The following is a 23332-nucleotide window of genomic DNA, read 5'->3' on the forward strand; positions in this document are numbered from 1 at the left end:
GTGAGTTAGGGACATTAGATTGTACACCCCTTGAGGGTTAGGGACTGATGTGAATGTACAATACTGTATATATGTAAAGTGCTGCGCAAATTGATGACGCTATATAAGTACCTAAAATAAATAAATATATAAGGCACTCTTATACCTAAGGGTATACAAGTGCCCCCACAGAGTAGAGGGTTGTATACTCCTAGGGTTTCCTTTTTGCTTGAGGTTTAAGTGGGTCTATCCAGCCAACGACAAAGCACCTGCAAGATTGTTTTTGGTTTACATAAGTAATGGTGTACGTTATGGGGGGTTCCCCCAATCACTGTTAACTTCATACATCATATGACGGATCTATATCTTATGATCAGCGATGATGCAGCGGAGAGAGATTTATATATGGACGTCCGAACCTTGTTCTAACATTATTGTATTACTTTTTAATTTATGATCACCGAAAAGTGTTGTGTGTTATCCAATTTTTCTAATTATACTGTTTTTGATCTTTTTTTTTGTACTCAAATTTTCATTTTTATAACATATAATCTTCAAGCCACATTTGTCGCCTACAGTAAACACTTTTTCAAACTTCTGCACTTTTGCTGAAGTTTTCACTATTTTTTACAATTATTATGTTATTAAATGTTACTTCAGCTTTACCAAAAAAAACTGTATGCAGATAAGGGGTTGCCTGTAGATAAAAACAAACTGTGCAGCTTTGACTAAAGTCCTTGCTATAGGTATAGACCATTTACATACCTTGTGAAACCTGACTGGAAAACTCCCAGGATGCTGCTAAGAGAGGCCCAGCTGTTAGTGTTCATCTTCATCATCACAGGAGTGAGCTCTCAAATGCTGAGCTCAGAGCTACTGCATCAGGGGAGAGAAAGTACACATAGGGGGGTTGATATCAGAGATAAAGCTCACTCCTCTGATGGTGAACAGCAACAGCAAGCCTCTCTTAACAAGGCCCTGGGAGTTTTTCAGCAAGCTTTAGGAGGCAGGCTTATACCTATAGTAGGGCATTATTCAAATTTGGTCAGAGCTGCACAGCTTGCTTTCATCTACAGACATTCCTTATCTGAAAGGCAGATTTTCTGGTAAAGTATGCCTTTAAGGCTACGTTCACACTAGCCTTGTTTTCAAGCGGCAGAAAGGTGTTTGGGAAGCGTTTTTACCGCTTCCCAAACACCTCGGACAATTCTGCCCATTGCAGCACATGGTGCTGTTCTAACGGGAGCGGTAGCGTCGCGGCGTGCTGCGGCAAAACGGATGCCTCTGGTCGAGTCAGGAGGCGTTGAAGCCTCCTATTCTAGTCTATGGTGCCGCTCCGCAAACGCCGCGCAGTTGCGACGCGATTGCGGGGCGTTTGCGGAGCAGTAACACCATCCAAACCTCATTATAGGCGTTTGTGGGGCGTTTTTAACGCTAGGCAAATGCCTAGCAACCACCGCTGAACCGCGCATGCGGCGTTTGCCGAGCGTTAAAAAACGCTCCGCAAACGCCGGACCAATGCTTGCCAAACGCTATAGGGGCGTTTGGCAAGCGTTGGTAAAACAGTCAAGTGTGAACGAGCCCTAAAGCATATTTACTACTTGGTAGGATAAGTAACTACTTGGTTGTCTAAATCCTAGCTACCTTAACACCCACTGAACACGTACTTTGACTACAACAGTGCAACACAACTTATGGAGGGTGTCCATGGGTGGTCCACAACATCAACCCCAGAAGATAATGTAAAACAAATTAAGCCAATATTTTCTAGGCATTATAAGCATTAACCTCCTCGGCGGTATGATTCTTTCCGATTTTTTGTGCTGAAAGCGGTACCATTTTTTTGCATGGAAATATGTAGTTTTTTATTGTAAGCCTGTAATTTTTAGGAATAACTCCCTGAAATCTGTACGAACAAGAGTCTAGTAAACATCCCGGGTAGGATAAAACTTGAAACCCAAAATCATAAATTATAATTTAATAAATAATCATAAAAAATAATAATATAATAATAATAAATTTAATTCAATAATATAATCAAACCAAAAACACTGAAATTTGAAATACAGAGGCAAATTCGCACATCGCTGAGCAAAGTCGCAAAATCGTTTTCAGTGTCTGATGACGAATTTCCCCACAAATCATTATCACTCAATTCTGCAAGTGGTTCTGATTTACTATCGCTGTTCTCTAGCCGGTCTAAAACCGCTTTTGACGTAAAGGGGCGCTTTTTGGACGCCATGGACTTTTCTAAGTTTCCAGGCAGAAAGAACAGTCAAAATGCAGGCAGGGCACAGGACAAAGCAGTAGGGACAAAATGTATGTGAAATGCATTGAAACAGCAATGACAGCAAAAATTAAATTTTTTTAAAATTTCAAATTTCCCGTACGTCCCGACGTCACAGGGACTGGAACACGGAAGCCGGATGCCGGCATCGGCCGGAGTAGATGGCCGGGACGCTGCAGGGGACACATCGCGGGAGTGAAGGACAAGGTAGGTGCTGCAGGGACCCCCTGAGCAACGCCGCATGGTAAGCCCGAGTGTAGTTCGGGGTTACCACTTTTGGTATTGAAATTTTACCCCGAGCTACACTCAGGATTACCGCTAAGGAGGTTAATGTAAATGTACTTACCATAAAGTGTTTCTGGTGAGACAGGGAAAGCTGGTGTGGGTGGAACATCAATTTCATTCCTGTTTCTTGTGTAACTGAAGAGGTTGTCCGTTTCATCAGCATCTTCTTGGTAACCAGAAAATGATTCCTGAGAATTTGAAAAATAAACGCTTAAAAAAGTAGCATGAACATAATGAAAATAACATATGTTGATTTATCAACAATATTAATAATAATTGTAAAGCTAAGATCTAACTTATTTATGTGATCAAACTGGACCTTTCTGAGAGCCACAAAATCAAAAAATATTAAATTATTTAACAGGTAATTAATTCCTTCCTACAGTCTGTATATTAACGTTTCTTAGTATGATGCCCAGTACCAAGGACATGTTAATAAATGCCCTCCCCCCCAAAAACAAAAAATACACAAATCACTAAAACCTTTCAAAAATGCAAGCAGTGGATAAAAGCATGACTATGCAACAGCACTAATGTGAACCTAGGCTTATCTGTAAAGTTCTTTCTTGGGACTACAGTACTGGACACGGGGTCTTTAGTCTTTACCATGTGTTATATGCACAGGGACAGCCCCTATATATTCTCTCCCACTCCTAGCAATCCTCAATTTTGTAACAAATAATAGGGGGATCAAGGAACAGAGGGGATGCAAACACAACAAACAATGTGTTCCGTGGTGACGAGCATAGTGCAGTAGAGAGTAAACATGAACTAAACAGATTCAGGAAGGATACCTCTCTAGACTGTAAATGCTCCATCCTAGAAAAAGAACTGGATATGGTCTCTTCTTCAGGACTTCTCTTCCATTCAAATCTTTTATACGGAGAACTTGAGGTATTATCATACAGACCAACGCTATGCTTTCTGCTGCTAGCCAATGAAGTATTGGATTTTGAGCCTGTGAACATAAGCAAAATGAAGTTTTTATTAAGTTAAGAATGTCTAAAAGCAGTCACAACATTAAATAATGTAGAAATACTAATTGATTCTGTACTACCTTAACCACTTCCCGACCGGCCGTTGTATATAAACGGCCGGACGGTGGCACTGCAGGGTCGGGTGGCCGTTTATAAACGGCCTCCCCGCACCCTGCTTGTGCGTGCTCCCTGGGAGTGCGCAGCACCGCGATCCGGTGCCCACTGTGTCCTCCGGACACAGTGAAACACCGATCGTCATGTGATCACTGATTGGCCAATCAGTGATCACATGCAAATTAGTAAGCAAGATGTCACTCGTGACATCATTGCTTACTACGTGTGAAATCTGTGAATGATCACAGAGGTCACATGGTACAAGGCTATTCACAAAAGCCTTGTACCATGTGACAAGCTGTGACCAATCACAGCTCACTCAGTACTTCTCAATGAGTGCAAGAATGCAGACAGAGAGAAAGAGAAATGATTGCTTTTACATCCTATATGGGTGTAAAAGCAATCAGTGTAAAAAAAAAATCTTCATCACCCCCCACAAGTAGTACAGTGTCACCATGGTGACACTGTACTGCTAGGGTGACAGTATGTAAAAAAAAAAAAAAAAAAAAAATAAAAAAAATAATATAAAAAAAGTTTAAAAATTATAATTTTTGGTTATAAACTAATTTGGATTTTTTTTTTACTAAAAAGATAACGGAATAAATTTTGGCCAAGATTTATGATGAAATAATATTTATTTGCAAAATTTTATAAAAAAAAACACTTTTTTTCAAAATTTTTGGACATTTCATTTACATAGCAAAAAAAATACAACTCCCAGTGGTGAATAAATACACCAAGATAAAGCTTTATCTGTCTCAAAAAAATGGTAAAAAATTCATTTGGGTACAGTGTTGCATGACCGCGCAATTGTCATTCAAAGTGTGATAGCGCTAAAAGCTGAAAATTGCCCTGGTCAGGAAGGGGGTAAAAGTGTCCGGTCTGGAAGTGATTAAAGTGATATTAAACCCAAAAGCAGTTACTAGATGTGATGGCTGCATTAGTTTCATTTTTAGGCTTTCTTTCCTTTATTTTCATTTGGTGATCCAGCCAGTAAGTCTGCTGTTTTTCAAAAGAACCAGACCTCCTGCAAATGTGTCACTTAAGAATGTTGAGACAAACCATTTAACACTGACACGGGCCCTTACAATGATCAGCTTTTATTTCTACAAGTAAAAATGTTATCCCAAAAGAAAAACTGTTGCTGTAACTGCAGTGTTAGCTGGAGTTTGGCTTGAATTTGTTAGTGTTATCTAAATCTGCTAGTACGTCTAACACTCCGCTCGCCTCAGACTGAAAATGCTGCGGTTCAAAGGTGCATCAGAGTGGGGGCACTCTAATAAAGGTGGAGGTGTGTTACTAGCCAGATCACCAGGAGAAAACAGATTTTCCTTAAAAAAAAAAAAAAGAAAAAAAAGAAAATGAATGCAGCCACCATATCTAATGATTGGTAAGCTGCAATATATTACATTTTAGAGCCAAAAGAACAAAAGGAAACCAGCGCTCAAATCTTCATGCAGACTAAAGGAGATTCTGAATGGCAAACGCTGAGGTGCAGGCCTTCAGAGATCGGGAAATGTAGGTGATGGTGAACAAAAACAAACAAGGGCGCACTCCCATCGTGCATTAACGTGATACACCACGTATTTACTGAAAAATTATAGACAAAACCAAAAGGGATAAAAACAGAACAGGTGATCCGTAAAGACATTTTATACATTATGATACCATTATCATTATTCTTCTTTATTTTTGCCATTGCTGCATTTATTTTCAATATACTATTATTATTATTTTTTTCTCTCGTCTGTTTTGATTGGCTGTTCCTTGATTGGGCGGCCAGTTGTGTGTGTGCGAAGGGAGGTGTGTCCATTTCTTTACACCATTTATTGGACTACTTAAGTTGGACTAGCAGGTCTACCTTTTAGCTCTGAGGAAGGGGGTTCATCTGCTGAAACGCGTTAGCCTATCCCTTACAAAGTGTTTGAATCCATTGGACTGTCCTTACGGATCACCTGTTCTGTTTTTATCCCTTTTGGTTTGTGAGTATTTATCTATAATTTTTCAATAAATACGTGGTGTACCATGTTAATACACGATGGGAGTGCGCCCTTGTTTGTTTTTGTTCACATTTTAGAGCCAGTAAGAAGCTCACAGTGTGCAGTGAAACCTGAGTAACCACAGTACAACTATGCAGAGTAAAGGTAAGTCTGAAATTCAGCTTTAACCTCTATACCTCCTCTGAAAAACCTTGTGAAAGATCCGGCCCTTTATAATTTCCCAGATTTGAATGGGTGCAAAATGCATTATGGGGTGTACTTCAAAGACGCTTTCAAACACGTTTTATGGCTATGACCATAATTTTTTTTTTTTTTTCCAAAAACAAGGAAGGTTTATTGAGATATAGCAATGTACAAATCAACACAATAAAATCAGCATGCGAAGTATGAAGACATTGGGCAATACACATTACAAACTAGAAGTAAATGAAGTCTACTGCACAACTAAACAGTGTGGAGGAACTATGCCACGACAGAGTTGAGTCTGTATTACACGAAGATGCTTGTAGAACGAATTATATAATGAGGCACCGGACCTCCTATGGTAATGTCACTGATTGCGGAACCGTAGAGGGAAGAAGAGCATAAACGAAGTCAAGACCGAAGTATATGGTATAGATTTAATACAATGGAGGTATCCGAGTGCAGATGTGGGAGTGTATGATCAAGGACTGCCAATGAAAAAAAAGGGAAGTGCTGTTGGTATGCCAAACTGTCTTCTGGATAATTGATAAAAACTTACGGGAATGTATCAGGGAAAGAAGAGAGAAGAAAAGAAAGAATGATAAGACGAGAGGGAAGGAGGGAAAAGAGGAGAGAAGGGAGAAGAAAAAAAAAAAAGAAAGGGGGGGGGGGGAGCACGTAAAGTGGTTAGGATGAGACAGGGAGTATCAGAATGATTGTGATTAATATGGTGGTACTAACACGGATGCAATTTAAAGTTCAGACTATCATTAGGTTCAGACGGCTGGGGGTGAAGCATGGGGGGGTTCAGTCCCCCTAGCGTCAAATGAGACTGAATAATACCCTCAGGAATTTCAATTGAGTTCAGACGGAATGGTCCATGAGGGATCGGTATTCAGGGGTAGTCAGAAAATGTATCCAGCAGGCCCATATGTGGGAGACTTTCACAGGGGTATCGAGTGCAGTCGCAATCAGCTCCTCCATTTCCGCCACTTTGCCTACTTGAGTGAGCCAGTCACGCATAATTTTTTGTGATTTTGCTTTTATTTATGGAGATCAGTAATTACCATTTTTGTGAGTCAAAAAGAATAAACTGTTAGGCCTCATTAACACAGGCATACCTATCTCTACACTTGAGTGAAGGGCCATCCTTGCCCATATGGGAGGCACAGATTTTCTCTGCATCTGCTTGCAGGTACCGTATTTTTAGCCGTATAAGACGCACTTTTTCTTCCCCAAAACTGGGGGGGAAAAGTTGGTGCGTCTTATACGATGAATAGAGAGAGAATCCGTGAGGCGCGGCCACGGCCGTAGGAAAGGCCGCGGCTTTGGCCTATCTCTGGAGCGGTCGGCCATCTTGGTACACCCGACGGTGCGTGCTGACGTCATCACCCCCTCTGCTCGTGGATCAGCAATGGGCAAACTACGGGGCGGACAGGATGTAGGCGGGGCAGCGTGACGAACGCCTCTCCTCTCACAGTCCGCCCTGAAGACCGGCACGGAGCGGGAACACGGCGAGAGGAACGCGCGGAGCAAAGGTAAGTGAATTGACACAATATGGGGAATGAATTACTATAGGGGGGATGAATTACTATAGGGGGGATGAATTACTATATGGGGGCCGAATTACTATATGGGGGATGAATTACTATATGGGGGATGAATTACTATATGGGGGATGAATTACTATATGGGGGATGAATTACTATGGGGGATGAATTACTATTGGGTTCAGAATCTTTTTTTTCTAGATTTTCCTCCTTTAAAATTGGGTGTGTCTTATATTCCGAAGCGTCTTATATGGCGAAAAATACAGTAGTTGTAGTCATGTCTACTGAGACACAGCTGCTGGGCACAATTTTTTAGGCATGCAGTTGCGTGACCCTGAATGCAAGAGTGCGTTTTCAAGGACATGCACCCGCACTGCTGTCAAATCGGGTCTGTGCAGCTCTTGTGTCCCAACAGACACGATTATGACTGCCTGTGACAGATGTATGGACAGGTATTCCCTTGTGAATGAGGCTTTAGGCCTGTTTGTCAGTATGTTATACAATTTTTCTTTTAAAGAAGAAACTTCATTTAATGCAAAACTACAGCCAGTAAACTTACAATAAAGCGATTTGCTTGAAATTAAAGTAATTCTAAGGCATTTTTACAGCTGCTCCTAGGTGTGCCTAGCATTTTTTCTTTTCTGCCTCTAAACTCCCTTGCATGTCAGTTTATACAGTTGTGTTCAAAATAATAGCAGTGTGTTGAAAAAAGTGAATAAAGCTCAAAATCCTTCTAATAGCTTTTATTTCCATCCACACAAATGCATTGGGAACACGACACATTCTATTCCAAATCATAACATGAAGAAAAATATATCAAATTTGTGTTGTTCCTCTAAAAAAATTGAAGAAAAGTGAATATTAGACTGTTCAAAAAAATAGCAGTGTTTGTATTCTTCTTTACAAACTCAAACATTCACTATATAAACTGAAAAATGTTTGAAGATTTTGCTTTCCTTTGAATCACTTAATGAATATTTGGTTGTAGTCGCACTGTTTCTGAGAACTGCTGTACATCTGTGTTGCATGGAGTCAACCAACTTCTGGCCCCTGTGAACAGGTATTCCAGCCCAGGATGATTGGACCACATTCCACAGTTCTTCTCTATTTCTTGGCTTTGCCTCAGAAACTGCATTTTTTATGTCACCCCACAAGTTTTCTATTGGATTAAGATCCGGGGATTGGGCTGGCCACTCCATAACGGCAATCTTGTTGGTCTGGAACCAAGATGTTGCACGTTTACTGGTGTGTTTGGGGTCGTTGAGTTGTTGGAACACCCATTTCCAGGGCATTTCCTCTTCAGCATAAGGCAGCATGACCTCTTCAAGTATTCTGATGTATTCAAACTGATCCATGATCCCTGGTATGCGATAAATAGGCCCAACACCGTAGTATGAGAAACATCCCCATATCATGATGCTTGCACCACCATGCTTCACTGTCTTCCCAGTGTACTGTGGCTTGAATTCAGTGTTTGGGGGTCATCTGACAAACTGTCTCCGCCCACTAGACCCAAAAAGAACAATCTTACTTTCATCAGTCCACAAAATGTTGCGCCATTTCTCTTTAGACCAATCAATGTGCTCTTTGGCAAATTGTAACCTCTTCAGCACGTCTTTATTTCAACAGTGGGACTTTGCGGGGGCTTCTTGCAGATAGCTTGGCTTCACATAGGCGTCTTCTAATTGTAACAGTCCTCACAGGGAACGTCACACCTTCTTTCATCTTCCTGGAGCTGATTGTTGGCTGAGTCCGTGCCATTTTGGCTATTCTTCTATCCATTCGAATGGTAGTTTTTCGCTTTCTTCCACGTCTTTCAGGTTTTGGTTGCCATTTTAAAGCATTTGCGATCATTGTAGCTGAGCAGCCTATCATTTTCTGCACTTCTTTATATGTTTTCCCCTCTGCAATCAACTTTTTAATCAAGGTACGCTGTTCTTCTGAACAATGTCTGGAGCGACCCATTTTCCTCAGAATTTCAGAGAGAAATGCACTGTAACCAGCATGTACAACATTTGCTGCCTTCCTTCCTTAAATAAGGGCAATAATTGCCACCTGTTTTTCAAAGAATGAATGACCTCACTAATAGAACTCCACACTGCTATTATTTTGAACATGCCCCTTTCAATTAGTGATTCAATTACACAGAATCAGCAGCATGCATGTCATGACTGTTGGATTTCTATTACTCTACTACACCTGCTAGTAAATTATTTGCCATGTAGAAATATAATTTCTACCAAAAACAGTGATTGATCCGGTTAGTGATGTCTGCTATTATTTTGAACACAACTGTATGTGTCCATGCACACAAGCTTTTAGAGAAGTTTACATGCATATGCATTTAGAGGCAGGAAATAAAGCCACTGCCAACGTGTCAAGGAGCAGCAGAGTTTTGGCAGAAAAAAAGCTTGATGGTTCTAAACATGTGTAAACGCATCTAAATGCGCTTTAAAACTAGGCGTGTTTAGCACTTGAGCATTAATTCATCTTAATTGCCAGAATATTTAATTTCATGGGCCAGAATAAATTTACAACCAAACACTTACATGGCTAAACGCGTTACACATTTTTACAAACGTCAGCTGTTTCTTCTGCCAAAATGCTGCTGCCAGGAGGAAAGGCTTCTAGGAGGGTTTGGAAAATGTCCTGTGTGCATGTGGCCTAAATAATTTACCTGTTCTCCAAAAATAGTCAGTACTTTTCTACTACTTAACCGCTTCCATATCGGGCACTTTTACCCCCTTCCTGCCCAGACCATTTTTCAGGTCTCAGCGCTCTCACACTTTGAATGACAATTGCGCGGTCATACAGCATTGTACCCAAACTAAAATTTTATAATTTTCTTCACACAACTAGAGATTTCTTTTGGTGGTATTTAATCATCACTGGGGTTTTTTTTTTTTGCTAAATTAACAAAAAAAGACCAAAAATTTTGAAAAAAAAAACAAAACACGTTTTTCTTTGTTTCTGTTATAAAAGTTTGCAAATAAATAATTGTTCTTCATAAATTTAGGCCGAGATGTATTCTGCTACATGTCTTTGGTGAAAATAACCCAAATTAGGATGTATTTTTTAGTTTGTAGGAAAGTTACAGAGTTCACAAACTATGGTATAGATCTGAAAATTGATCAATCCTGAAGTACTGACAGCCAATCTAATTTCTTGAGGTCCAAGAATGTCAGAACAGTACAGATATCCCCCAAATGACCCCTTTTTGCAAAGTAGACAGTCCGACGTACTTCATAAGAGGCATGGCAAGTTTTTTGAAGTTGTAATTTTTTTATCATAATTTTTCGGAAAATGAAAAATTTTAAAAATTATTTTTACCTTGTTTTTTTACATACTGTCACCAGTGCAGTACACCGTCATCATATAACTGGCATGGCTGTGATCAGGGACACCAGGGGATATCAGGGACTGGTGACAGTATGAAAAAAAATATAATTGTTTTAATTTTTTTTTTAATTTTTATTAGTTTAAATTTTTTATTAAATTTTTTTCTCTTTTTTTAAGATTTTTTTTTTCATATTTCACTATGACCAAAGTAGTATAATGTTACCAGAGTAACATTGTACTACTTTGGGAAAGTGATCAGTATTTTTTTTGCACAATTTGCTTATAGCAAAGAATTACTTTGCTATAAGCAAGCATTTACCTGAATGACATCGAATAATTCAGGTTTTTTTTTTTTGTGCTTAGCTGTGATTTGGCCACGGCTAATCACATGACACAGCTGGGCTGTGATTGGCCCAGCTTGTGAATGTGATCGCTGTGACAATTCACAGCTAGACACACTTGTATACAATGGATAGCATGAAAGGAAGTCATCCATTGTATACAACTGTCATATGACCTGCTGTGATTGGTCACAGCAGGTCAAATGGTACTGGAAACTGTAGGTACACAGATCTGTCATCGGCCGTGTCCAAGGCACACGATCGTGCCGCAAAGCAGCCCTGCGGGCAGGCACACTGCGCATGCCTGAAAGGACAACATATGGCGTCCATCCGGAGGAACGAGCTGCATGCCCGGCCACCATCTGGCTATAGGCCAGGCGGCAACTGGTTAAAGTGACTTAGCTGCTCTGTGCAATGTTATAGCACAGAGCGGCCCCGAACCTCCTCTACTGCGGTTCCCTGTTGGCACTTGTCTCCTCCACTTCTATTTGCGCCACCATAGGAAGCTGCTTACTATGGAGGTGCATGTGTGGGCACACTCCCAAGCCGTGTGCATCGGTAGACATGCACAGCACAGCCCGTCCCCACCCCCTGCTCACAGGATTTGACTGACAGCAGCAGGAGGCAATAGCTATCCCTGCTGCCTTTCTGCTCAGTGAATGCAGAGAGAGAGCCGCTAAAGACAGGAACAGCACTGGATTGAGTGAGGACTCAGGTAAATATAAAGGAAAGTGAGGAGATGATACAAATACTGGGACATTTTTTACCTTAATGCAGGAGATACATTAAGTTAAAGAAATGACATGGCTTTAGAATCATGTTAATGGCCCTGTAATCTATTTTTCATGAAACCGTTTCTTCGTTTCTGTGTTTTTCTGCCTTCTTGTAAAGTCCTGTGTGAGCTCCTGAACGTCTCTTTTTCTCTCTCACTTCTGTTTGTTTGAAATGAGCAGTGCACATTAGTCGTTGTCATGTGCACCGCTCTATGCCCTCTACACATCTCATAGTCCACTCATCCTATTCCATTTCTGGAGCAATTTAAGTTTCATGCCTTTTTTTTATTGTTATAGTCCTGAATATAAATCATATATCACTACTAACTGACTTTTGCTTGAAAATGCCTTAAAATGTTTTTAATGTGCTCAATCTTCCTTTATTGAAGGGTGCAGCTCTTGAAGATCCATGACTTGTGGGATGTTGAAAAGCAGATCCAACATGAAGGACAGGCAAGAACATACACTTAGCCTTGGTTTACATATATGCGCAGGCATGAGAGCACATTCATTTGAATGGACTCCCGTTCCCCGTGACATGCAGAGAAGAAGTCCCTGCACGCACGATTGTGTTTTCCAGTGCGGGTGGCATGCCATTAGAACAGCACCCGTGGGTCTGCATTTCTCTGTGCGGGTTTTTGTGCGGATCCTCAGCGGCACCACCTGCACAGATGTGAACCTAGCCTTAAAAGGTGAGACCTTGCAACCAAGGGAAATAAGAGGTTGATCACACAGCTGCCTGCAAGACCTTGCAGCTAAGGCCAGAATCCCTTCAGGCAGCCATGTTCATCCTTTAGAACTTGATGTAGTTGTTGATGGCTGAACATGCACAGCCTTACAAACATGGAAATTGCAGCCTGGTGACCAAAAGCCCAGGATTAACTTGCTGCTTTAGTAGAGTGATCAGCGATAAGAAAAGGTGTCTCCGAATGTTTCTAGGTTTGAGAAAGGATTGGTGAATCTATCTAGAAATCGTCACACTGGAAGGTGCAGTATCCTTATGACCCCTAATTACCCATCTAAATGGGTGGAGCTTGAACTCTAGAAAAATACTACGCTGAGGCATCCCACTGACCTGAGAAAATTCAGCCTTCAGAAAAGTTCACTGCCCACCCACCAGTTCTTTGATAACTTGTACTGCAAAGCTAAACAAAAACGAGAAGCGCACCAACCTTGCGCATTACTTGAGGGCATAACCCAATAAAGCATTGTTAATCGGTGGCAAGGTCCAATCGCCTATACAGCTGTGACAAGTTATCAAAGAGGAACGAACTCTCCTGCGCTCTGAGACCCAGGTGGGTGGCAAATGGATGGAACCAGAACTGGAAGATTCGACCACCAGTGCACATAGGGTTGTGCAGCTCCAAACAAGGCAGGGGAAGCCCGACCAGTACTGCAAAGCGAAACAAAAACGAGAAGTGCACCAACCTTGCGCATTACCTCAGTAACCAAAATTTATTAAATACAAAATGATACAAACAGCAAAATAATTCAGGCATGTAAGTCCTCAGAAGAACTTGAAAGTTAGGAAGCATAGGGGTAGACAGCTGACGCGTTTCGAAGGGCATCCCTTCTTCATCAAAGCTTCCTAACTTTCAAGTTCCTCTGAGGACTTACATGCCTGAATTATTTAGCGGTTTGTGAGTATCATTGTGTATTTAATAAATTTTGGTTACTGAGGTAATGCGCAAGGTTGGTGCGCTTCTCGTTTTTGTTTCGCTTTGCAGTACTGGTCGGGCTTCCCCAGCCTTGTTTGGAGCTGCACAACCCTATGTGCACTGGTGGTCGAATCTTCCAGTTCTGGTTCCATCCATTTGCCACCCACCTGGATCTCAGAGCGCAGGAGAGTTTGTTCCTCTTTGATAACTTGTCACAGCTGTATTGGCAATTGGACCTTGCCACCGATTAACAATGCTTTATTGGGTTATGCCCTCAAGTTGAATTTTAGGTCTGTCTGAAGCCTGCCTGGCACTGATGGTAGGGACAGGCCTCTTAGACTATGTCAGGTTATTGTTTACACACGTCCACGGAAAAACCCCGATTGGCAATTATTTGTTATGTTTGAAAAATGTAATAAAGCTGTGGCCTTGCGCTTTTCCAACCTAATCAGCCTCAGTATAATTTTTGGGCAAAGTATGGTATTTAGTTAGTCGAGAATAAACCTATGCTTCTCAGTGGTCATGAAACTTACAGGTACAGGTGCTCCTTTACAATTCTTAAAAACTTCCCCTTTCATTTTATTTGTCTGCTATTCTAGAAATTTTTTAAAATACGTTGTGAATTTTGAATCTATTCATATACACAGTGCAGTGTCACTGTGCAATGCACATAAAATCAATATGTTTGTATACAATCACCATTTATGCTAGAAAATGAATGTGCCAGCATCTCTGTCACACTATGCAGCAAAAATGTCACGCTCACCTCATGCAATATCCGTGTCATGTATGTTATTACTATTAGCTTGTGTCTATCACTGCAGGAACTCTCTGCCCCATGCATTGTAAAAGTGCTAGTATGTAGTTCTTGTCATCCCATTAAGTGATTACTGTTGCTGTACACATACTCAACATGCCCACATGAAGTAACTGTCATCCTTACTCTGCCATATGCTGACATGAAGCACAGAACACGCAAAACATTATATATGTGTCTCCTTACAGATTCTAGTGTCCCCTGAATGAACACACATGGGAAAGGGAAGGACACAAGTCAAACAGTCATCAAGTATCTCTTCCACTGACATCTCTGTGGCATAGGACAAGAGATGCATATGTATGAGAAGGAATAATACGGTATAGTTTTCTGCTTCTCTCTGCAGCTGGGAGACAGGTGGAGGTCCATATGTGGGCCACCCAGTTAGACAGCAGTGATTTGTATTACAAACACATTTTTACCCATGATTTTCAGACATTAGAGAACCGTTCTAATATTTTACTTGTGTCAATATGTTACGGGGGCCTGCAGAGGATTAGTAACCACTTGAAGATCCTTGAATTTGTTCACGGACAACACTGCTCCTAAATCAAGCCCCATAATAGCTATGGGTGTGCGTGATGATTATAGTCCTTTAAAATGCTGAAAATGTGGTCAAATGTATACCTGTTATTTTACGAGGAAAAAGACAACTATGATATAGGTCCCCAAAGGCTGGAAACATTCATAGAACTCTTGCTACAGGTGAAACTCAAAAAATTAGAATATCGTGCAAAAGTTCATTTATTTCAGTAATGCAACTTAAAAGGTGAAACTAATATATGAGATAGACTCATTACATGCAAAGTAAGATAGTTCAAGCCGTGATTTGTCATAATTGTGATGATTATGGCTTACAGCTCATGAAAACCCCAAATCCACAATCTCAGCAAATTAGAATATTGTGAAAAGGTGGAATATTCTCGGCTCAAAGTGTCCCACTCTAATCAGATAATTAAGCCATAAACCTGCAAAGGGTTCCTGAGCCTTTAAATAGTCTCTCAGTCTGGTTCAGTAGGAATCACAATCATGGGAAAGACTGCTGACCTGACAGTTGTGCAGAAAACCATCATTGACACCCTCCATAACGAGGGAAAGCCTCAAAAGGTAATTGCAAAAGAAGTTGGATGTTCCCAAAGTGCTGTATCAAAGCACATTAATAGAAAGTTATGTGGAAGAGAAAAGTGTGGAAGAAAAAGGTGCACAAGCAGCAGGGATGACCGCAGCCTGGAGAGGATTGTCAGGAAAAGGCCATTCAAAAGTGTTGGGGACTTTCACAAGGAGTGGACTGAGGCTGGAGTCAGTGCATCAAGAGCCACCACACACAGACGGATCCTGGACATGGGCTTCAAATGTTGTATTCCTCTTGTCAATCCGCTCCTGAACAACAAACAACGTCAGAAGCGTCTTACCTGGGCTAAAGAAAAACAGACCTGGTCTTTTGCTCAGTGGTCCAAAGTCCTCTTTTCTGATGACAGCAACTTTTGCATCTCATTTGGAAACCAAGGACCCAGAGTATGGAGGAAGAATGGAGAGGCACAAGGACCCCAAGTATGGAGGAAGAATGGAGAGGCACACACTGCAAGATGCTTGAAGTCCAGTGTGAAGTTTCCACAGTCTGTGTTGATTTGGGGAGCCATGTCATCTGCTGGTGTTGGTCCACTGTGTCAATGCAGCCGTCTACCAGGAGATTTTGGAGCACTTCATGCTTCGTTCCGCAGACAAGCTTTATGGGGATGCTGACTTCATTTTCCAGCAGGACTTGTCACCTGCCCACACTGCCAAAAGCACCAAAACCTGGTTCAATGACCGTGGGATGACTGTGCTTGATTGGCCAGCAAACTCGCCTGACCTGAACCCCATAGAGAATCTATGGGGCATTGCCAAGAGAAAGATGAGAGACATGAGACCGAACAATGCAGAAGAGCTGAAGGCTGCTATTGAAGCATCCTGGTCTTCCATAACACCTCAGCAGTGCCACAGGCTGATAGCTTCCATGCCACGCCACACTGAGGCAGTAATAGCTGCAAAAGGGGCCCAAACGAAGTAATGCATGCTTATACTTTTCAGAGGTCCAATATTGTTCTATGTACAATCCTTGTTTTATTGATTGCATGTAATATTCTGAGATTGTGGATTTGGGGTTTTCATGAGCTGTAAGCCATAATCATCACAATGATGACAAATCACAGCTTGAACTATCTTGCTTTGCATGTAATGAGTCTATCTCCGTTTCACCTTTTAAGTTGCATTACGGAAATAAATTAACTTTTGCACGATATTCAAATTTTTTGAGTTTCACCTGTATATCTAGCGTTCTCTGAATAATGTTATCTTCTTTGTTCTCCTAATGCAACGGTTCAAAACCTTTTTTTCTCACTTGTATATTGTCTGGTAGGTCATTTTCATAAATTCCACCCCTCAATAGGGAGGGACACCAAATTGTGGTTTAACCCAACTGTACTTACTGTAAAAGTAGGAGGGTTTTAAACAATAGGTCATGATCACTGTACTGCTGTGGGTCCACGGATGGAGAGTAGAGTGCTACATAACTGGTCCCCTATACATTACCATAAAGGCAACAATGTGTTTCCTGATAACTAGGAGTAAAGTAGGAGTCACCTATCACTGATAAGGACCTCAACAAAACCAAACAAAAACAAAACCACAGTCATGATAACACATCAGAGTCATTCCACTGCATTGTGTCTAAGTGACTGATCTGCCAGGCACTTCCAGCGAATGTTTTCACAACAGGTCTTTAGCCTTGGTGGTGGAGCAGATTGTTTGCTTATCATTGTAAATCCCTCAGCCATATCCCTGCATTTTCCCTTCCGTTGGCGTGAGTAGAAAGTGTTCGGGTAGAAGGAGTGAGACTCCAGCAGTGTACTGGTGTGCACCCCTTAGGATAGGCATACCACAGCTTGGGAACAGCTGCCTTAATGAAATTAAACAATAAAATATTTCATACATGTTTTTTGTAATCAAGTTCTTATTTGTCTTGCAGATCTTCTGTCCTCAGAGGGAGCCAAACTTGGGCCTATGGACAGATACAGCCCTCTTTTAATTTCTTACTTCTCTGCAGATAAAATCACTTGTTCTGTTATGTTCTAAGAAGTAAATTTTTCTGCTGTTAATCTGCGAAGAAACATTTCAACTGCTTCCATTGCTACAGGTCCCAACTTTTGAAAAGTATATTTGGCATAAAAATACACACCTCTGCAGTGCACATTTCCCCATGTTTTGTTTTAAAAAACACTACAAGTACAGAAAAATACCTTTTGATCCTGGCAGAAACGCAGTGAACTCCTAACTTTTTGTCGATAGCTGCCAATACCTCTCAATCTCTGTAGCCCCTCACTGTTTATTCTCCTGCTATCACATACTGTAAATGGTTCATTGGGAGGTGTTCTGCAGTCAAGCTGAGGAGACCTCACACAGGGATGGCAGCACTGCTTAGATAATAGGTGCAGCAGACACAGCATTGTCAACTTATTACAGAAAGTTACAAGCTCACTGGAGTTATGGCAGGGCCAATAATTATTTTTCTGTAGGCGCAGTATTTTTTAAGCAGAGAAAACCATTGGGAAACGTGCATATATTGCAGTGATATAATGCTTGTTTTTTTTCTTTTCTTTTATTGGGTTCTTCCAGTACACAGATGCCAAGGTACACGGTTAGGTACAATAAATCTATTCAATCTTCAATAGTACATATATGAGTAAATAGACCCGCGCTATAATATACTGGAACAGGCATCCAAAAATATATGGTCATTGAAATGATGAAGAAATCACAAAACCGACCTTGGCAGACTGGACACAAATTATTTTTTTTCATGAACACAGCTTATTAATGTTGAATTTATAACATCATTCTTGTTTTTCATATATTTTTAGTAAAATGAAAATATGAAATACAGTTCTTACCTCCTTGAAAGAATTTTCTTTTCTTCTCTGCATCTAAAGGTGAAGAAAGGAGACTATAACTGGAAGCAAGTTTGCTTACACCTGCAGTATTAGAAACCATTTGAACTGGTGCTAGCTCAAAAGTTGGATCCAACTCTAGGATTAACTTATTAAGTTGATCAATTGACTGGTCAATATCCAGTGTTGGAGAGGAAGGCATGTCTTCATTCTTTTCTTCTATCCAATCTGATGATTTTGGTGCCAATAGTAAATTATGGAAAGTTCCAGGTCCATCATCTTGTGTAGACTTTGAGGTGCTCATCTGCACAAGATCTCTGTTGCCAAATCTAGTATTACATATAGGAGGAGGTATTGATGTTTTGGGCATATTGGAAGATGAATCTAATGTGTGAGATATACCAAAACGACTTTCATTACCAGGGGCATAACAGTATTGATGAGAGCTGATCATTTGTTGATGCACCCAAGTTTGAGTAGAATAGTTGCTTTGTATATCAGGAGGTACCTGAGATGCTGTTTGTTGAGTTTGCTTAGGTTCTCTGATATTATATGGCCTTTCATACATTTGATCAATGTTAATTCCCAGGTCAGGTGTGATGTTATAGTTACGTTCATCTGCAGTGTTACTGTAACAACTGTCAGAAAGCAATGAATTTTGACTACTTTTATGGCTGCTCAAATGCAAGGATAAAAGGTTGTTAGACTGTTGCCCTTCAGAGGATGACAAAGTGCCTATGCTGTCAACACTATGCAAATCATGATTTGGCATTTCGTCATCTAAAATATCAGTTTCTCTTTCGCTAAGCTTCATGTTTCCATTTCTGTGAATGTGGATTGGGACAGCATTGTTCGTTCTGCTATACTTGTTTTGCACATCAGTCATATCCTCTTGTGAGCATGAAGGTGTATACACTCCAAAACCACCTAATAACTGATCAAGTTCAGCCTTTTCTTTTGAACTCAGATCTCGCTTGATTTGGGATGTAATATTTTGCACAGTTTTTGTTCTAATGGAATCTGTAGAATGGCCAGAATCGCTGCCAGACAAATGGGGGTCAAGGTTATCAAGGTTGCTCTTCAATGGAACCCCATGATGAGACACTGCAGAAAGAGATCCATCTGGTAGTGTTTTCTTTCCTAGTCTGGCATAGATACTTCCATCAGTAAGGCTTTGGCTGTGAGGCACTGTGAAAGAACAAAAGTAAAAACATTTAAATATTTGTAGAGAGCCACATGAAACAGACATCCTAACCACCGATATCTAAAAAAAACAAAAAAAACAAAAAAAAATTCCTAGATCTTTTGTCTGTATACACAGAACTCTATATCGCTATACAAGTTGGATTCAAATTTATTTCACTTTATTTGGGCCAGTACATTTTTTTTCAAATAAAAGAAAAAAATAAGTAACGATGTTTGAAATTGACAGTATATGAAGTAAAATATGAAAACTACAGTAAAACCATCAATAGATTATTTTGAGACACCCCCGATATTCCAGAGGAAAGAGTGATTGGTCTTGTTGGACATCTTTGGTGAAGCCAGGGCTGAGAAGATAGAGAATTCTCACAACACACATTATTATTATTATTATACTGGACTTGCATAGCGCCAACAGTCTGCTCAGCGCTGTACATTATAATGGGAGACAGTACATGGAACAGTACAGTAACAATACAATTCAATAGACGAGGGGTTTGAGGGCCCTGCTCCTTGGAGCTTACAATCTAGGAGGGTGGTACAGTTGGAAATAGCTGTGGGGGATGGAGTGGTAGGAAGAGTGGAGGAGATCGGCAATTAGCTGAGGGCGGGTAGGCTTCCCTGAAGAGGTAGGTTTTCAGGGTGCACCTAAATGAGAGGAGAGTAGGCGATAGTCTGATGGATTGGGGTAGGGAGTTCCAGAGGATGGGGGAAGCCCTGGAGAAGTCCTCGAGACGGGCATGGGAGGAGACCAGGGAGCTAGAGAGTAGGAGGTCTTGTGAGGAGCGGAGAGTACGTTTTGGGTGGTATTTGGATACCAGATCGGTGATGTAGTTTGGGGCAGTATTATGAACAGCTTTGTACGTCAATGTTAGCATTTTGAATTTTATTTTTGGACAATCGGAAGCCAGTGGAGGGATTGGCAGAGGGCGTTGGCGGATACGGAGCGGGTAGTAAGGTGGATGAGTCTGGCCGCAGTATTCAGGATAGACTGAAGCGGGGATAGCTTGTGGTTATCACACATGTGTTTCCCTAAAAGACCCCCGCCCCCCATCCCCACCGTTTTACATAAGTTAGCATTCTTGCAGAGAATTGCATTTAGGTATAGTTTGTGTTGCATCATTTATCAGGCTCTGCTGAAATGCTGTCCTGTGTTGGGGGTGAGTACAGACAGTCCTGTTTTGTTAGCTGGACAATCGCTGGTGAGTTTATCATCAGTGGGTTGGGCCTAGCTTTGACAAAACAGGAATGCAATGCTCTGGCTTTTGTCAGTCTGCTCCTTCCACAAAGAGAGGCTCTGTTGGGAGAGGTCCCCTGAAAGTTGGCTGTATGCCTGGATAGAGGCCCCTTGGCTGGAGCTGGGGCCCAAAGGGTATCGCCCCTCTGTGTAAGCAGGCTGTGTGCCTGAAGACCATATGGGTCTAAGGGAGCCTGCCAGGCTGGAAAGGAGAAGACTCAAATCTCCCATTTTATGGCTATACTTCAGAGGAACTTGTGTAAGGTTCCTGTATGCTGACATCCAGTCAGAGACTGCTAGCTGAGTAGAAATCTCTGAGTGTTTTGGTTATCTCCTAGATTGTAAGTTCCATGGAGCAGGGCCCTCTAATCCCTCTTGTATTGAACTGTATTGTTACTGTACTGTCTCCCTCCATAATGTAAAGTGCTGAGCAAACTGTTGGCGCCATAAATCCTGTATAATAATAATTTCAGCTCCTCCTGTCCTACCTTCTTACTTCAAGTTTGTAATAAAGACTTAACCTGCATTTAAGTCTGAACCTGCATTCCTGCTACACGAGAATGTAAGTGGAAAATACCTGGCATAAGGTGTTCTTAAGGGGGAGTCCCTCTTGTAATCCTAACACAAGATTTAAGAACTCAGGAATTAAGTGAAACTTACAGTTCTGGTTTTAGTACAGCTCTGATAGTGGGTCACTCGCTCTCTACCTTATTAATTCATTTAAAAAATCTTGTATTCTTCTTGTCACATAATGTAAGGTGTTTTGGGATTAGATGAGGGGAGATTGAGACCTACATCTTCCTCATCTCCATTCACAGAATGCCTTGTGTTCAGTAAAAGGAATCCAAGCTATGTTTTTGAATGGACAAGGTGGAGAGTGAGTGACTCACTATCAGAGCTGTACTAAAGCTGGAACTGTAGGTTTTAGCACTGGGTGTTTGGCAATTGCAGTACTGTAGAGGAGGAATAAAAAGCTTTCCAGAACGCAGGAGCAGCCACACATGGGAAAGGCATCAATACGGTGTACTTTTACAGAGCAAATGTAAAAAAAGTTCAGCTCTTACTAAACCCAAAATAAAAAGTAAGTAAAACAACCAGTCTTACAATTCTGTTTAAATATACTAATTTATGCAACTTTTCTGTAATGGAAAACTAAGTCAACAATTATATAAAAACGATGACTTCTAAATTGTTAAATTGAAAATATTTTTCCCCACATGCTGTTACACATACACAACCTATTAGCTATACACAAACTACATATAAAATGAGGTGGAAATATATTCCAGAAAATGAAAGTCAGAAAACGTAGAATGTGATGTATACATGCAATATATTGTAGAGATTAGTATTATAACAGAGAGCTTGAGAGCCCATTCACACAATGGTGCAGAGACATCAGTTTTTCCTGCATGCGTTCTGCAGGGGCACAACAAAATCAATTGTTCTCTATGTGCCCTGTTCACACCACAACACTAGTATCTTGTGCAGATTTTTTCTGAGCAGGAATTTGCAACATGTATAAAACTCATTAAAGTGCGTATGAAAACTGATGATGTCTCTGCAAGTGAAATTTGCATGTCAGTTTCCATCAGTTTCTCTGCACCGTGGTTTGAACGAGGCTGAAAGCAGCCAGTCTGCACACCAGATCTCGTTTTAGGGCTGTTCGCCCACTTTAATTTACCTGTAGAGCAAAAAGTATCAAAGGTCCACCTTTGCAGGGGTACCGTATTTATCGCTCCATAAGACGCACTTTTTTTCCCCCCAAATATGGAGTGGCTGGTCCGGTATTCCCCCTGTCATCGCCGCTGCCATGTTAGAATACCAGGCAGGCCGCTCGGCTTTTCTGTGCAGCAGAACCTGCAGACCTCCAGGGGTGCTACCTGTTCCTCGGTCCAGCGGTGTCCTCACCGTCTTCTCTCCCCGGCGCCGACATCTTTAGTGTGCGCACCTGGCTGTGACAGCTTGCGGCTTCACGGCCAGGTACCCACTACGCAGGCATGAGAAGCGCTGCGCTTTGTGAATGGCCCTGTAGTCTTCTGGGACCTGTCACGTGTCCCAGAAGACTACGGGGAGGGAGGGGGAAGGACAACTCCACAGAGGTGGGAGCGGGTATCTGTCAAATTTGAGTACCCACTCACCCCCCTCGGCTCCCCAAAGGTCCGCAGTCTCTGGTCATTTCCTGTACTATGTGCACAGTCTCTGGTCATCTCCTGTACTGTGTCCACAGTCTCTGCTCATCTCCTGTAGTATGTCCGCAGTCTCTGGTCATCTCCTGTACTGTGTCCGCAGTCTCTGGTCATCTCCTGTACTGTGTCCGCAGTCTCTGGTCATCTCCTGTACTGTGCCCGCAGTCTCTGGTCATCTCCTGTACTGTGTCCGCAGTCTCTGGTCATCTCCTGTACTGTGCCCGCAGTCTCTGGTCATCTCCTGTACTGTGTCCGCAGTCTCTGGTCATCTCCTGTACTGTGTCTGCAGTCTCTGGTCATCTCCTGTACTGTGCCCGCAGTCTCTGGTCATCTCCTGGACTGTGTCCGCAGTCTCTGGTCATCTCCTGTACTGTGTCCGCAGTCTCTGGTCATCTCCTGTACTGTGTCCGCAGTCTCTGGTCATCTCCTGTACTGTGTCCGCAGTCTCTGGTCATCTCCTGTACTGTGTCCGCA

At 41.6% G+C, this 23332-nt stretch overlaps 1 protein-coding gene across 1 annotated transcript in view; it reads right to left on the minus strand.

The window, feature by feature from the left end:
* Nucleotides 1–23332, minus strand: part of TNS3 (tensin 3) — a 325962-nt gene that overhangs the window by 94879 nt on the left and 207751 nt on the right. Inside the window, exons 12-14 of the mRNA XM_089669481.1 lie at nt 18233–19417; nt 3346–3509; nt 2613–2739 (exon numbers count right to left, since the gene is read on the minus strand). Of these exons, the coding sequence (XP_089525607.1) occupies nt 2613–2739; nt 3346–3509; nt 18233–19417 (1476 nt within the window). The remainder of the gene's footprint in view (nt 1–2612; nt 2740–3345; nt 3510–18232; nt 19418–23332) is intronic.

Source organism: Staurois parvus, unplaced genomic scaffold, assembly GCF_062004578.1.
Source record: "Staurois parvus isolate SC_StPar_1 unplaced genomic scaffold, SC_StPar_1.0 ptg000077l, whole genome shotgun sequence".
NCBI classification, from domain to species: domain Eukaryota; kingdom Metazoa; phylum Chordata; class Amphibia; order Anura; family Ranidae; genus Staurois; species Staurois parvus.